Below are 17,439 nucleotides of genomic sequence, written 5' to 3' on the forward strand. Positions count from 1 at the left end.
GACAACTTCCGGCAAATTTAGATTTGCTCTGCATGTAGTCTGGCAAAGAGCTCATTCAAGCCCATTTCCAATCCGTCGAAATCGCGGCACCAATCAGAAACGTTGGGGCGGGCTTTACACGATGACGATCGTTCTGATTGGTTTTAGGTCTATCCAATTGCGCCCAGAGGCATTTGAGCGACGTCCGTTGGTGAAGTGCAGCAACTTTTAAATGCATTATTATATTCAAATTGCAAACACATGAGGACAGTCTCCATGAAAGACCCACTGGCAGATGAACGTGCTACTACATTTCTCTCCGAAACGGTAGGAAATTAATTCGATTTAATAGAGGATTTTAACTGTGACAAGATGATTGACAGGGCAGTTTAAGTGACAGGATGCACGCGACAGATCCGTCCGATAAAGATGACGAAGTAGTATGTCCCAAAGCTTGCCTACTTTTTTGCTACACATTCAAAAGTAAATACCTTTTCTTCACAAAAAAGAGTACATACTTTTATGGCGTAGTGTAACTTAGGCGAATTGGGACGCAACATATGGCTTTACACGATGACGATCGCTCTGATTGGTTTTAGGTCTATCAAATTGCGCCCAGAGGCATTTGAGCGACGTCCGTTGGTGACGCCCCTTTGGAAATTAGTTATTAATGAAGCTTTGCCAGACCATAACTCAGTTACTACTGAGAATGGTCTGGTTTTAACCAGGCTAGCAGCATTGGTGAGCATAAGATACTTTTTCAAAAACATAAAAAATTGTACCACCCCCAAACTTGCCACTTGAAACTTGTAAAGTCAGTGTTTTGTTGCACTGGAAACAGTATTATTTAGTATTTCATAACCATTTATGGGCATGGAATCTCATAAGAGAACCCTCCACAGTAGCAGCAACTCAAATAGTGTTTCACACCGAAGATTAGTTACAATTGGTGTTAGCATGTTGCTAAGCTAACAGTGTGATACTCTAATAAACATAAAAAAATATATCAAACACAAATATTGGGTACAATAACTGATTTTAATGTCTTTATTTATAATCAACATCTCATATACCATCTTGGGTTTAATTTCTCACAGCTTGTTGCAATGCATTATGGTGCATTAGAATGCTGCCTTAGACGTTGGCCAAAAGAAGTTACTACAGTATAGCAGGCAGCATAATTAAGTTGCTGAATGTTTGGAACAGCCTTCTGCGGTATCTCGTATCTGTAAGGAGCTCACTAGGTTTTGAACAGAGCATTTAAGAATTTTAAGTGTTCTAATATGGGGAAAGGTGGATGCATGTGTCAATATCAACAAGGAACTGTGATGTTGTCAACTGTCTTTGCTTTATTTTGTGTACGTGCATGCATGAGGAGGATTATTGAATACGTAGAAGTCATGAATTTTCTTATTGGATTGATGTTAACCTGATTCACATCAGGGTTTTGTTTGGCACCATCTGTTTGGCTAAAGAAGTTGAAGAAAGAATGAATGGGAAAGTGTTTAATTTAAGAGGATTCTTTGAGGTTAGAGCAATATCATGTTCATTCAAAACAGACTTCTTGTGTTTTTGATCATACTCTCAGTGTATTACAAGTACAATTACAAAGTAGCAGGCACTGGCAACTGAACATACTCATTTTCCATCTAAATTAAATAGTGCAGGCCTTCTGTTCAGGCTTCATTGATTAGTTTGTCGTTGTTGCTCATGGGGAAAAAGTGCCTTCTGGATTTCAGGTGCTGCTTTTGCTCTTATGGATCTGCTGTCCTTGTTTTAAAATGGCAATCTATTTTTTTTAGTCTTTTAGAGGAACAAAAGGAGATTTATAGCTCAGCAAGGAGGACAGAGGATGGGGCTCTTTTCTTTTGAAACAGCATTGGCCCCTTCATCCGAACCACCCTCTCACACACACATGCACATTCACAGTTTCAACTGTAAAGTGGAGGAAGGAATGTTAACAAGCTTCGATTTTTAAACTTGCACAAAAGCTGACATTTAAAATGATGCTTTAAAATGTAGCCCATCCCACAGAACGCGTTCCTCATCCTAATACAGATGCTCTCACTGATTTCGCCCAGTTACCTTCATGTAGCAAAATGATTCCCAAACAGGCCTATGTGTACCTCAGGGATTACTTTAGTAGGTTATAGGAGTCTTTGGACAGATTTGGATTTTGTTTGGTTAAGCCTAAAAAAAAAAAAGGCTTGTTAATCTTATTTTTTTTCTTTTTAAGGAAAGAAAACTGTGTGTGTGTGAGCCTTGTCAGTTTTTGAGGAAGAAAGTTGTATGACCTGTGGATGATATTTCATACTTGCTGAGATTAGGTGATACAATTATTTAAAATTAATTACAAAATAAATAAATATTAAACATTAAAATGATTAAATATTCCAATCATTAAATTGTAGTATAGGGTCTTACTCATGATAATGGATCTAAGAATATTTATTAATTTATTCAATCATAAAATGCAGTCACATGCACATATGCAACCTATTTTCATCATCTTTTTACTGAACTATTATTCCTCCATTTCTTGTTTTAAACACAAACTCAGTCTCTCACACAGACGGTTAGCCACTAAAAACTCTGGAGGCAGAGGGAGGAGAGAGTTGGGGTTGGAGCCCAGATTTCATGAGAGACTAAAACAGTCACTCTCCACAGAAAAGAGAAGGCCGACTGGAAGCAAACTGTTTTGGAGGGCTCTATTTAAACTGAATAGACAATGCTGCTGTCATAGAAATGAAGGAATAAGAACACGGACGAGAGGATATAAGAAAAAAGGAATTAAGTCTGACATTTTTGTTTACTCACCTTTACCTATCTGGAGATCTTTCTTCTTAAGGAGGATTTTCTAAAGAGCTGCACACAGACATACATAATTATTGAGTTGCAGCGCACTCATTGTATCATGTAGAAATCCAAACTTGTGAAATGAAAGTCTTTGTTGGCTTTTAAGACGTTTGGTGGGTTGAATGAGTCTGCTGTTTGGATTACTGGAACACATGTTCCCGCTGAAGGACGGACACATACAGACACTGAGTGGTTCTCTAGCAGAGACTGAATGTCCACCACATGCAGAGAGAAATACATCTCGAGTCTCGACTCAGGCTCACACACACCTGGCTGTAATACTGCATTTTAAAAGTTCCTGGCTGGTGGTGACGTGGTATTTTAACTAGTAGACATTGGCTTTCATGTGTGGTGTTGAGTATTTTAGTGGGGTTGATTTTGTGAGTTGAATTGAGTCTGTGTCGTGTTGAGTTTGTGCTGCGAAATTAGATGCAATATGTTTGTATACTTGGGATTTGGAGGATTGAGTTTGTTGGATTTGAGGTTGATTTTGGTCTGTGTGGGTTTAGTTTTTTAGGATCAAGTTTTATTTAGCTGTGGATCAGTTTAATTTCAATGTTATATAAATTATAATTTTAATTATTTACAATTATAAGTCTGTTTTTGTTTTAATAACTTTAGTTTTCGGTAGCAATCAGCTCAGCATTTGGAGTGTTGATTTTTCTAGGAAAACAGCGAAAAAGAGAGCTAACGTTACAAGCACAGATTTCCAGGCAAAATGTCAGATGAAAAATTCTGACAAGCTCCCAGAATTGATTAAGGCAATTTACTTGTACAGCTATTAATACATTTAAGAACATGTTCTGGATTAGATTGTGGGCCACTACTCTTGGATTGTTATTGAAATGAATGAATGTGTGTTGCAACTCAGTTTGGCCCATCCTTGTGCAGTTTTTGAGACGATACATGACTCATTCCTGCCTCTAAGTTGCATTAAAAAAGGTTGTTTTGTATCATGAATTTATGAAAAATAATTATGGTGATTTTTGTTTCAAAGTGAAATTGCAGTTTGCTATATTATTTGTTTATAAAGACTTGAGGGGAGGACCGGGACCTCATGGGGTTTTATTAGCGTGTATGGTTAATGATTCCTAAACCTTGGCTGACCTTCCAGATTCCTACAGACACCTTAGTTTGAAAATCCCTCTGTCGTGCTCTCCCAGGTCCAGTTTGAGTCCTGACTCTGCCTGTAACAAAAAAAGTGGGAGTATAGAGTGTCGAGACTAAGCCCACCTTCTCCGACACGCACACAAACACACACAGACTCATCTCCTCAAGGCTTATCTGTGGAATCTGCATTATTTGGAAAGGTTTTCTCAAACTCCTGGGTAACTGCTTGGTGATTTTACTGTTTCGTGTTTCGCAAAACGGGGCAGTTGAGGAAAATTAAAAACATGGACTCTGACTCAGACTCTCCATTTAACTACTCATGGCCATCCTTCCCAAAGATGAGAATCCGGAGACGGACATCAAAAGCAGGTAACTAGAGAGTAAGGGGTGGGGGGGGGTGGTGAGAGAGAGAAAACCGGTCTATACGAATGATGTGTGCAACAAAGACACACATATACAGTGCATGAAGAAAGCACACATACACAACCAGAAGTCTTTGTTTGTCTCTCATGACTTTGAGTTTGTGTGTTTTTCTCTAAGTGATACAATTGTTTTTGGTCTATGGTTGCAGGGCAGCGTTACAGGCTTAATTCAGCCATGAGTCAGAGCTCAAATAGCTGGTACAGCTTCTAACCAGTGAGATGTTTTTGATGGGGCATTACAGTGGTCATTCCACTGGTGTTGGTCTTTCCTTTCCCCTCTCAAAAATATGTATGCTCATCCTGTGTAGTCAAAGGTATTATCCGAAAAGGGTAAAGGAAAAACTTCACTGCCAGTCACATGACAAATTAAGTGAGTCCACAGCATTCATCATTTGAAAGCAAAACTGCTTCATTCAGCTTTTGTAAAACAGGTATTGTTTTAGTTTTATAAATGCAGTAGCAGTACATCTGCTTTTGAGTTGATGGGGATTCAGCACACATGAGAACTGTTACTGTGTTTCCTGCAGATGTGTGATTCACCAAGTAATCTAAATGAGTAATGTGTGTGTGTGTATGAAGAGGAATGAAACCGAGTTGACGTCAGTATCTGGTTTTTCCGTTGTTGTTGGAATGCCTTCACATGCATCCTTCATGACGGGGTGCCCCTGCAAGTTATTGGAATCTCACTTTTGCTTAAACATATTGTACACACAGTTGATTACATGCCAACATATACACATCTTTCCCTTGAAATGTAATCTTGGTGTGTTTGTTTGACAATGTCGGTGGAAGATTTTGGCATTTAAATGGATATACTTGTGTAAGTTTGTGTTTCTGCACATACCTGTAAAGATCATTACGAATGTGCGTGAAAAAAGACTGAATGTCTGTTTCTTCTATTTTCTTCACACACTGCACCACTTTGTCTGCAGTGGGACCACAAATTCTGTGTGTGTGCCCAGAAAATTATTTATTTATTCAGATTTAGGATATTTTGATGGAAATCTCAGTTATTATTTATTTAAGCAAATAGCAGATTTGCTTAAGTAATTGCTCTTTTTTGTGTGTGTTTGAATAAAAGTGGCAGCTAAATGAATAAATGGAAATATAGATGAGGCGGTTTGATAAATGATATACAGTACCATATACTATTAAATATTAAATATACTATATTTGGTCTATTTTAATATATTTTAAAATGTAATGTATTATGGCAATGTAATGTAATGTGTTATGGCAAAGCTGAATTTTCAGCATTATTACTCCAATGTCACATGATCTGATTTGCTGCTCAATAAACTTCTTATTATTGTCAGTGTTGAAAATAGTTGAGCTACATAATATTTTTATTATTATTATTATTTCATGATTATTTGATTTGAATAAAAAGTGCAAAAGAACAGCATTTATGTGAAATAGAAATCTTTTTCAATATTTAAATGTCTTTACTGTCACTTTTGATCAATTCTATGCATCCTTGCTGAATAAAAGTGCTAATTTCTTTTTTTTAAATCTTCAAGACCCCAAACTTCTGAACGGTAGCGTAGGACTGTAATGAGAAATTTAAAGAAATAAAAATGCACAGGGAAAGATAGAGTTAACTGTGCGAAAGGAAAGTAAATGCCTCTTTAAAAAAACGAAACAGAAATTTAACGGCTGTAAAGAGACCGTGCTGTTGTGCTATTTTCTATTTTACTGGTTTCTTCTGCCATCTTGGCATTTCGATATTGTCAAAACACATGTGCACACACAATTTTCCAGAGAACAGAGCAAAGCAGAAGCATGTGAAGTGACAGCTGTTATTTACATTGTTTTTATTTGCTAACTTTTAAATATCATTGACTCTGCATTTCCATCCAGTTGTATTGACACACATGCATCAGTTTGACAGTGTGTTTTTTTTTCTTTTTTTCTTTTTGACAGAGAAGTTGTGTTCATCTCCTGGTTCCTGCCCTCCGTTTCCCCTTCACTCCTCAGGCGCTGCTGCCGTCAGGCTCACGGCCATGCTCAGAGGCTCCACTAAGGTCAGACACCACACATATCATTGCTCCTACAGATCAGATCGTTCAATATGCCAGATCCACAGACACTCCAAATCCCATCTCCTCCCTTCATTTAGTGCCTATATCTTTTGATTGATCTCTGTGAAAGTCTTGCATATTGTAGCCAGAACTGTAGCCACAACTCTTTTACTTCCACAAAATACTATTGATTTGATTTATGAGACATCAGAATTTGCATTTAAATTCTTAGATCCAGTGATAAAAGAACCATGGCTTTGAGTTTGACTATATTAAAGGGATAGTTAATCCAAAAATGAAAATTCTGTCATAATTTTTTTTGCTTACCTGTTTGATTTTATTTCTTCTGTTCAACACAAAAGAAGATATTTTTAAAAAATACAATGAAAGTCATGTGATGTTTTGGAATCTTTTTGACTTTCACTGTATGAGCAAAAAAGAATGTAAGTCGTACAGGTTTTTTTTAATAACGTGAGGGTGAGTAAATTATGACAGAATTTTTTATTTTTGTGTGAGCTACCCTTTGAAATTACTATATTGCCATTGTCCTGTTTCATTAAAATATATTTGTTTTCTCTTCTAATGTAGGACAATGACTTCAATATGAAGTACAATGTTACAGGTGTCACAGATGACAGTTCTGGGACAGATAGTGGCGTGTGGCGAATGTCAGATACAGGGGTCTTATCACCAGGGACAATAGATATGCCTCCAGCTATTAAAGATGATGACGGGCAGAGAGGACGGCATCCCGGCTCTCGTACTTTCTCTCCCACCTCACCAGCGGGACTAATGCTGGATAGACTCATGCGTGCCACACGACCAGCTGAACTGACCTATAACAGTTCAAGCTCACCGACAGAGTCATGTGACCTAAGGTAAGCATACTAACATTGATGTTTTGGTGTGTCCATCAATTAATTCAGGAGGTATTTAAAAATTTGACCCTTTACTCTATACACCATCCTTTAAAATTCTGGTGTCGGTAAGATTTTTTTTATGTTTTTGAAAGAAGAATTCGATGTTTACCAAGACTGCATTTATTTGATCAATAATACAGTAAAAACAGTCTTTTGTAGCTTTAAAAATGTTTTTACTGTCACTTTTGATCAATTCAATGCATCCTTGCTGAATAAAAGTATTAATTCCTTTAAAAAAAAAAGATTGTACCAACCCCAAACTTATAAATGGTTGTTTACATCCTCACTATACTTCTTAGTGGCTTGAAGTAGCCAAATCAGACAGATGCCAGCATGGACAGGTTGCGTAACATGAGACAACAACACAGACTACATTAAAGGCAGGTTCACTTACAGCAAGAATTAACATGATTTGTGCTGACCACGTGTGTTTTGGTCAAGGAATTCTTGGCTGCTAAGAGCATGAACCTGATAGATCTGATAGATTTCAATGTTTGGAAAACATTTTAAGGACATTTTGTTAACTTGTGTACAATAACATACATTTTACTGTTTTGGGTCACCATTTGCTTTCTGGAGCAAAACCTGCTGAGAACTAGGGCTGAGTGATAAAATGATAATTATCACAATATATTATTTTTTTTCGATAAAAGGATTACAAAAGTTAGTTGATAAAATGTTCATGCGGCAAAATCGGAATGAAACACCACTACTCATTTATACTCAAAGAACCATGCCACACACAAACCATTTATCAGCTCGGCTCAAACGGCAGCGCAGCGCGAAGCTATAGAGCTGGTAAGTCCCGCCCATCCGTAAAACCCCAAGTGGACCTCTAGGTTGAAAAATCGTCAATGCAAGTGAATGGGAGAAAATTATTATTTTCTGGTCCCGTTTGAATTGTGCCATGAATGTGAACATATGTTGTCTGTGAATTTTTTATATAATTTTTCATGTTACGAGTTTGACAGTATATGGTATGATTCTTCGGCTAGCAGTTGTGGAAAAGATATAACGAGAAAGACTACATGTCGCCTATGTGACGTCACCCCATAAAGTTGACTTACCCGTGGTTTTCGCCAACCTCAACGATTTTGTCCTCTCCCTGAAAGAAGGCGGTGAAGTGCACCAAAGACACAGCCATGTTTAGCGGGATCCGTGAGCTAGTGTCCGTGTGTGAGTGGTGGTGACGTTTCAAACGCGTCGAAAGCAGCGAAGAGTTGTAGTCCACAAAGTGCTCTCACACAAAGTCTAACCGTATCAAACTTCTACCCGCTAAATTGTAGCATTCTTCACACGAAAAATTATATAAAAAATTCACAGACAACATATGTTCACATTCATGGCACAATTCAAACGGGACCAGAAAATAATTATTTTCTCCCATTCACTTGCATTGACGATTTTTCAACCTAGAGGTCCAGTGGGGTTAGCGGAAGGGGCGGGACTTACCAGCTCTATAGCAGATGCGTTTACTCGCTGATCGGTCTCGATCACGTGCCCACTAAACAGCGCGACCAGTGAGAAGCAATTGAATTCAGTGAAGAACACAAATGTCTCTGTGATTTAAACTAGTTTAAACCAGATGAAACAGCACTGACATTCTCAACAGCAACATCAAACATAAGAAACATTGTGGCATTAACCAGTTAGAAGGCTTTTTAATCTACAAATCACCATCATTTATTATAATTTAATAATTTCACTGTAGTAACACTAACTGCATCATGGTATTGTGGCAGAAATGTGGGATATCAAATTGTATTATATTATTAATGTAGACATGTATTAAAGGATTAATGGAATATAATTACAATATTTTTGTTATTAAGCTACAGCATTTGTATTTATTACTAAATGTAGGCTACTGTTTTTAATACAAATACCATAGAAACCATATAGTTACATTTTACCATGGTAGTGAGGTGCAATATACGTGGTTTTACCTGTGGTTATCATGATCTAGATGTATGATACTATGGAAATTTATTTTAAAACTATTTAGTTTATTACAATTTTTATAGATGTTACTGTTTTTGTTAATGAACATAAATCATCCCAACTCAAGCTACTGCTACTGTCAAATGTGCATTTCTAAGAGACAAAACTGTAATATTATTAATATTGCAGTCTGCACTGCAAACTCTGCTAAAGATACATGCCATCAAAGTCAGGCAACACAAACCTGTGTCATGATTTGAAACAATATCACCCGTTAGAACATGCAGAAACTAATAAACTAATATTTCTATTAAGATTTTAAGGAAAAAATGAATGCTCTTAGCCTGGTTAAAACCAGACCATTCTCAGTAGTAACTGAGTTATGGTCTGGCAAAGCTTCATTAATAACTCATTTCCAAAGGGGCGTCACCAACGGACGTCGCTCAAATGCTTCTGGGCGCAATTGGATAGACCTAAAACCAATCAGAGAGCGATCGTCATCGTGTAAAGCCATATGCTGCGTCCCAATTCGCCTTAAGTTACACTACGCCATAAAAGTATGTACTCTTTTTGTGAAGAAAAGGTATTTACTTTTGAATGTATAGCAAAAAAGTAGGCAAGCTTTGGGACATACGTCATCTTTATCGGACGGATCTGTCGCGTGCATCCTGTCACGTAAACTGCCCTGTCAATCATCTTGTCACAGTTAAAATCCTCTATTAAATCTAATTAATTTCCTACCGTTTCGGAGAGAAATGTAGTAGCACGTTCATCTGCCAGTGGGTCTTTCATGGAGACTGTCCTCATGTGTTTGCAATTTGAATATAATAATGCATTTAAAAGTTGCTGCGCTTCACCAACGGACATCGCTCAATGGGTGCAATTGGATAGACCTAAAACCAATCAGAGCGATCGTCATTGTGTAAAGCCCGCCCCAACTTTTCTGATTGGGTGCCGCGATTTCGACGGATTAGAAATGGCCTTGAATGAGCTCTTTGCCAGACTACAAATCTAAATTTGCCGGAAGTTGTCTGGGTTTTCCCAGGCTAGAATGCTCTACCTCAGATTTGTGAAATGTTCACCTGTTTTACAAGTGTTTGTCATGTTCTGACAATAAAGAGTAGTTTAAAACCACAATTAACTGCCTGGTTTCTACAACTTTCACTCAGGAGCAAAAAAACTACCTTTAAACTTGACTGAAATCATTTTTTGCATTTATTGTGAAAATTATTGATATCAACTGATATGAACATTTTTATTGTGATAGTTTTGGGGCCATATCGCCCAGCTCTATTGCAAACTGACAAGTTACCTGGCCCTGTTTGCATTTGCCAAATAAAGCAGGAATGTAGTTTTTATGTCCAGAATCAATTTGAAAATGTTTCCATTATTCAAAAGCTTTGGGCTTGCCGTGAGATATAAGAGTTGTTGTGAGTATTTGTGCCAAACACAAAATGTATGAATTATTCACAATATGCAAGTAATGCTAGTCTTACTCATAGTGGTTGTTGAGAATTTTTAGAAGTCCAATCCTCTCTCTAAGCCCGAGTCTGGTGGCCTTGGAAATGGACAGCGAGGAGGACGATGATGATGACATTTTAATGAAGAAGCCCCTCCCCCAGCCACAGCCTGAGCTCAAAAACATCCCAGATGAGCAGATTATGTTTAGTCCCATACCTGTTCTTACCTGCATGCGTTCTCACTCCGCCTCATCTGCCTGTAACCCCACTCCTGCAAAGGTACCATTGCTATTTTCCCTTACATACAGTGAGACAGACTATACATGACGATCATGACATTTTTGAGCACTGAGATCAGCTGTGTGCAAACTGAGTGGAAATATTATTTCTTTTCTCAGGATATTGAGCAAGGCATCCGTCTGCGTTCATATTCCTACACCTCCCCTAAAATCAGCCTGCTGCCTCCACGATTCAGTAGGGATGCCCACCCTCCACCCACCAACCTCAACCAGGGTCAGATCCTCTAACATCTCACCTTCCACCTCTCACATTACCTGCATTAGTTCCCATGACATGCATGTATTTTCCAGGGTTAGCCTTTCTTAGGGACAGATGACAGGAAGTCAAGTCAAATATAAAAAGAAAAATCAGGATGCATGGGTAGATTTAGTAGATTTGGTTATACTGAGATATTTCTATCACATATCAAATTTGAAGTCATGAAAGCATCTTTTGTTTCTTCTCTTTGCTGGAAACGACTGAGCATAGTGGTCATAACATCTCTTGTATTTCCTGTCTAGTCTGTTTTAAGCATGATGAGCTTTTAAGGGATGATGGGATTTGTAACTCATTTAAAATATGATTATTTTCTTGGTTTTTATTTTTTATAGCAAGATCGGAAGACTTCTTTATATAGGACTTGTTTGATCCTGCAAGTATAAGCAGTGCATATTTATCTCAGCCCCACAGATTAAAGCATTCACACTTTGCATTGTGGAATAAATCCAAATCCAGCTGGTTTAAGTGGTTTATAGCCACACTTCAGGGTTTGTGTTCTGTTCTGTGTAGATTAATTACCGTTTGGATGTAAATGCCTTCAAAGTAAATTATATTTCATGATGATCAAGTTGGTAATTTTTCGGAATTGCACACACTCCTGATAACCATTTTATAATTTAGTTAAAAGCAATACTCAATGCAGCCATCCAGAAATGACTTTATTTTCTTTAAAGAGCCACAGCCCTGTTATGCTACAAAAGCGCTGCCAGTGTAAAAAAAGAAGAAGAAGCAAAACACAGTGCTATTACAGTCACGCTTCTGCTTCGATTATGCTCTGCCTACATATGCAGTGTGAAACAGGCCTACTTTCTTAATCTGTTTCATATACAGTATTTAGTTATGATCTCCTTGGATTAATTGTTTTATCTCTTTAAAAGGGTGTAACTACAAAATACAGCTTGTGTCTAATGCCCTCAGATGATCTGCATTCATTAACATCCACTGAGTCAGAGATTCTCCCAGTAATTACCAGCTTCTGTAGAAGTTAATGCCCCTGAGTGTCATTTGATATCATCATTGAGCCTGTTGTATTCCATTAATCTAAGACAATTTAGTAGATTATTAATGTTTATAGGAAATTTCTGATTTTTCCTTTCTGAATATGCCTTTCTGGTTATAAAATATGGACACCAAAGTAATAGCTGAATGTACTGTAATAGCATTTACACTTGCTAGAAGCATGTTTGGTAGTCACTAACAAAACTGTAGTGAACAGACACACACTACTAACAAATATACTCAAAACCAAGTTAGATGGCCATACAGCTTTTTTGGACATCAACCCTGCTGGAAAAAAATGATTTAAGATTGTAACTATTTTTGTAGAACATGGTAGCTGGTATAAACGGTTCATAAGCTGGTAAACCATCTTGGATCAGAAATCCATCTACTACCAGCTTCAGATGGTCAGGTTGGTTTTTGGAACATTGTGGTTGGTTGTCCAGCCAATGATGAGCTTGGAACCGCTAGAAACCACCTACCATGTTCCGAAATATTTAGCTGCCAGCTTAAAGGGATAGTTCACCCCAAAAAATGTTTTGCTGGTAATTTACTCATGCTCAGGCCATCAAAGATGTAGGTGACTCTTTTCTTCAGTAGAACAGTAAAGACAGTAAAAGAACAGTAAAGTAGAACAATACGATCTGTCCATGCAAGAAACTGAACATTATTTACAACATTTTTACCTTGGCAAACGGTCCTGAGCGTGAGCTTCCTGTCACATAATGACATATGCACGGGAGTGACTGCATATGTTTTTTTGAATCTCAAAGTGACGGCACCCATTGACTTCCATTATATGAATCACAGAGGACCACTTTTTCAGCTAAAAATCTTCTTTACTGTTCTGCTATAGAAGAAAAGTCACCTACTTCTTGGATAGCCTGAGGGTAAGTAAATTAACAGCAAACAGAGGATGAAATCAACTGTTTTTGGCCGTTTCAGCCATAACATTTCATAACCCTTCCATTCAAAACCAGCACACTATGTATGTGTAGAGTAGTGGCGGGCTGTAGTGAGTGTCATGTCCGCTGTGTCCTGTAGATGGCGCCCTCCCAAGCAGCAGTGGCAGCAGGTCTCTCCTACACGCCCTGTCTCTGTCTAAATCTCTGTCTCTGCTCAACCCTGTTAGTAAGTACAGCCTCGCCTGCTCGCCTTCCAGTTACGCCTGCTTGCCACACGCCACTACTAACAACATAGCACAACACTTCTGCTGCTGAAAGCGCAATGTGTCTTTGTGTGGGAGAAAGAGAACAACTGAAAAAAAAGTGTATATAATGTGTCTGGGTCAGTGTTAAAGGAGAACTCCGGTCAATTTTAACATTGAGCTCATTTTTTTGTAAATTTGGAGTGCTGTCATTACAGAGAACAACGACACAAATCGGTGTTGCCTACACCGTGTTATCCTCTTTTTAAAATTTGCACCCTGTTGACTTCAGTGGGGCAAGTTTTAAACCTGCTTTTTGCCTCTTAACATCCTTGATGTGTCATTACAAGTGCACAGCCATGTGAGTGATTCCTTTAGAGTGAACGCGGGTGAATCTGACTGCAGTAGATGTGAAAGATATGAATAAAAATGATGTTATTTCAGCCAGCGCACATACCTGTATTTTCTTCCTGTTTTCGGTTGAAGTCCACAGTAGTCGATTGTCGAGTTCACGCGCTTTTAGTACGTACGATCATGCGCGTGAACTCGACAATCGACTACTGTGGACTTCAACCGAAAATAGGATGTAAATACAGGTATGTGCGCTGGCTGAAATAACATCATTTTTATTCATATCTTGCACATCTACTGCAGTCAGATTCACCGCGTGTTGACTCTGAAGGAATCACTCACATGGCTAGACGCTTGTAATGACACATCAAGGATATTAAGAGGCTAAAAACAGGTTTAAAACTTGCCCCATTTAAGTCAACAGGGTGCAAATTTTAAAAAGAGGATAACACGGTGTAGGCAACACCGATTTTTGGTGTTGTTCTCTGTACTGACAGCACTCCAAATTTACAAAAAAATGAGCTCAATGTTAAAATTGACCAGAGTTCTCCTTTAATTTATATTATGTACGATAGTATTTATTCATATTTTAATTCGCTTTGATTTTTTTTCAGTTTTCATTTTAGTTTTAGTGATTTTATTATTATTTTTTTGTATTAGTATTCTATTTATCTTTCATTTTTTGTTTTAGTAAATTTAGTGCCTCATCTCATACTCAAACAAAAACTTTTTAAAAGAAAAAAAATTTTTAGTTCATTTTTGTTCGTTTTTTTATCTAATATTTACATTTTATTTTATTTCAACTTTATTTCTTTTACTGAAAATTATAGTTAATGGTTTTAGTTAACAAAAATTACACTGTTCTCTGTGTGTGTGTGTGTGTGTGTGTATGCGTGAGCTTTCCACTGCTTTATTGGCTTTGCTCGCTGGTTGTGGGAGCCTAATGGCAGTGCGTCTGTCTGCCTTCACCCTCAAGGGGTTTCATCATTATTTGATAAGATGTTGCTGGAAAGGAAGGATGATGTCATCAATCTTCAGTTCAGATGAATGTGTTTATAGAATCAGAGGAGAGGAGGAGAGTTCTTAAAGATATAACGTAAATGATAGAGCCAGTATATTTACATCCATATTTTCTTTTCCACAGAACATCGTGCCTGCAGCACATCAGAGCAGCCTCAAGAGAAAAGGTAACGCAGACCTCTAACCACTAGTCATCAGCCCTGATTCCTCTATTAGGTGTTAATAACTAATCAGAGAATAAAACGGTGTTGAGCAGAGCTCTCCAGTGTCCCTGACTACAAGGCTGCCAGGAGACAGAGTGCTTCCTGTTGATTTGAAGGTTGTTGCGCCTGTTTCGAGTTGTTTTTTATTTAAATGAATACAAAAAGATGTATGTAGTTGGTGAGTGAGGTACACTTTCTGCATTAAGAGCCCCTTGTCTGTGGTGTTGGATCTCATATACAATGATCATCCATATCTGTTATCTTATTTCCATGTGGTATTTTAAATTCCCTATGTCTTTCTCACTATTCTTTTTTTACAGCAAATCACAATAGTGCCCTCCAGGAGATGGTCCTCACTGCAGAACACGAAATCCAGGGGGAGGAGTTGGGTCCAGATCCAACTCCTCCCACCTTACATATACCTAAACCTACCCATCTCCACCCCCTGATCCCTAAACCCACCCCTAAACCTACCAATCGCCACCCCTTAGATGTGGATCCAACCCCGCCCCCTGGATCTTGTGGACTGCATTGAGGTGCTACTGCCCTCCAGGGGCAGTATGTGTCTGTGCATACATTAAAATGGAAATGCATGTATCTGCTATGTGTATAAAGACTCAGAGTGCTGTACTGTACCTCTATAGGGAGTTAAGGTTTCGTAGGCGCGCTCAGTCAGCTGATGATGAGACCAGTGCAGAGTTGGCCGACTCCCTCCAACACCTCACGCTCTCCGAATTCCTCAAAGAGTATGTCAATACAGATCCCCCCTAGCTACTAAACACCAAGTGCACTCTTGGCATGATCCTTTTAATAACCTAACCAGAATGCACAATCACCCACTGGCATGAAATCACGTCTAATGCTTCTTAACGTTTGTGAAATGATGCTGTCACTTCACTGTGTCGACACTAAAATATGTAATAACACTCCTTGTTTGTGAACCTAACCGTGGTCCTCGTCTCACAACTCACCTCCCACCAAGCAAAAGATTTCTAATCAGGAATGTGTGAAATGCATAGAATGTCCGCACTGCTCAGGTGGTATGTCTTCTTTTTGGCACAGAGGGTGATGACTAATTATTAATTTTTCTGTTGCCTGGAAAATAATGAATGACTGAGCCTGAAAGAAAGGCATTAATGAAACTACCTAGCTGCAACATCATGGTCTAAAAAGTAAAATCTGTGTTAATATTAAAACACCCACAGTACAGGCATGTGTCTGTGATTTTAATGCACTCCATGTAATTAATGTGTGTTCCAGGATTGAGGAGGAGGAATGGGACAAATATATCATCCCTTCCAAATCAGAGTCAGAAAAATACAAAGTCAGCCGCACTTTCAGCTTCATAAAGAGCCGAATGTATAGTACCCGCAACAAGAGCAAGGTAAACATACATGCATGTCATATATATATATATATATACCTTCGATTCAAAAGTATGTTGTCAGTAAGATTTGAATCTTTGAATAAGAAATGAATACGTTTAATCAGCAAGGATGCATTAAATTGATCAAAAGTGATAGGAAAGATATTTGTAATGTTACAAAAGATTTGTAATAATATTTCACAATATTACTGTTTTACTGTATTTAAACAAACAAAAAACACAAGGACGGTACATTTTTAATATCGTGCATATTTTCATCCTATATATTTACAAATTACAATATGTACAATTTATAATATATAAAAATGTGTGTATAAGCATTAGTCATCTAAAAACATCTCTTGACAAATAATGGTAAAGGTCACAGATAAATCTAAATATTAATCATCAATCAATATTATGAGACTTTTTTTAAACCACTACCATCTTTGTTCAAACTTTTTTCAACAATATTACTTCATACAGTGTCGGTTTTGTTTGTAAACTGAACAATTTCAGCCTGTTTTTTGCACACAATGTTCCTTTATTAGCCATTAAGGAAGGATGAAAAAAAGAGGGGGGCAAAGACTGATTGTTAAGCCCAAAAACAACCATAGGAGTCCCTTTTAATCATTAAACTTTCTTTTGGCTGTAACTGTTTTACCAGCGGCAGACTCTCCCATGGCCTTTTTTGCCATACAAGCATGTCACACTTAAACTAACTTCACAAGCAGAAATAGTGTAGAGATGAGTTTAATGTGCAGTCATCATGGCAGATGGTGATGAGGACTGTGAGTGATCTGATGGCTTTCCCTTGGTTTTTTAAGGGGAAAGGAAAAGAGAGAGAAACCAAAGACAAACAGGTCAATGGACACCAGTTCACAGCAGGATCTGTCCTGGGGTCGACACTTTGTGAGATCTGCAGCAAGCCAGCTTCTGGGAAAGAGGTCTTCCACTGTGCATGTGAGTTCATTTAAGTAGAAACAAATATTTTAAATAATCAAACTGCCATTTTTATTCATCTTAAAATATGTATTGTGCTTCTGGCAACATTGAATCATTCTATCTGTTTTGGAAAATTTCTTG

At 37.9% G+C, this 17,439-nt stretch overlaps 1 protein-coding gene across 2 annotated transcripts in view; it reads left to right on the forward strand.

Moving 5' to 3' along the window:
• arhgef28a (Rho guanine nucleotide exchange factor (GEF) 28a) overlaps positions 1–17,439 on the forward strand; it is a 75,081-nt gene that overhangs the window by 31,768 nt on the left and 25,874 nt on the right. Inside the window, exons 10-18 of one of the 2 annotated variants that reach the window (XM_079870836.1) lie at positions 6,291–6,391; positions 6,977–7,266; positions 10,793–10,988; positions 11,108–11,222; positions 13,311–13,397; positions 14,909–14,951; positions 15,632–15,733; positions 16,248–16,371; positions 17,181–17,316. In XM_079870836.1, coding sequence (XP_079726962.1) covers positions 6,291–6,391; positions 6,977–7,266; positions 10,793–10,988; positions 11,108–11,222; positions 13,311–13,397; positions 14,909–14,951; positions 15,632–15,733; positions 16,248–16,371; positions 17,181–17,316 — 1,194 coding nt within the window. The remainder of the gene's footprint in view (positions 1–6,290; positions 6,392–6,976; positions 7,267–10,792; positions 10,989–11,107; positions 11,223–13,310; positions 13,398–14,908; positions 14,952–15,631; positions 15,734–16,247; positions 16,372–17,180; positions 17,317–17,439) is intronic. The other variant, XM_079870837.1, reaches the window with a different exon arrangement.

This window comes from Squalius cephalus (genome assembly GCF_949319135.1).
Source record: "Squalius cephalus genome assembly, chromosome: 5".
Lineage (NCBI taxonomy): Eukaryota > Metazoa > Chordata > Actinopteri > Cypriniformes > Leuciscidae > Squalius > Squalius cephalus.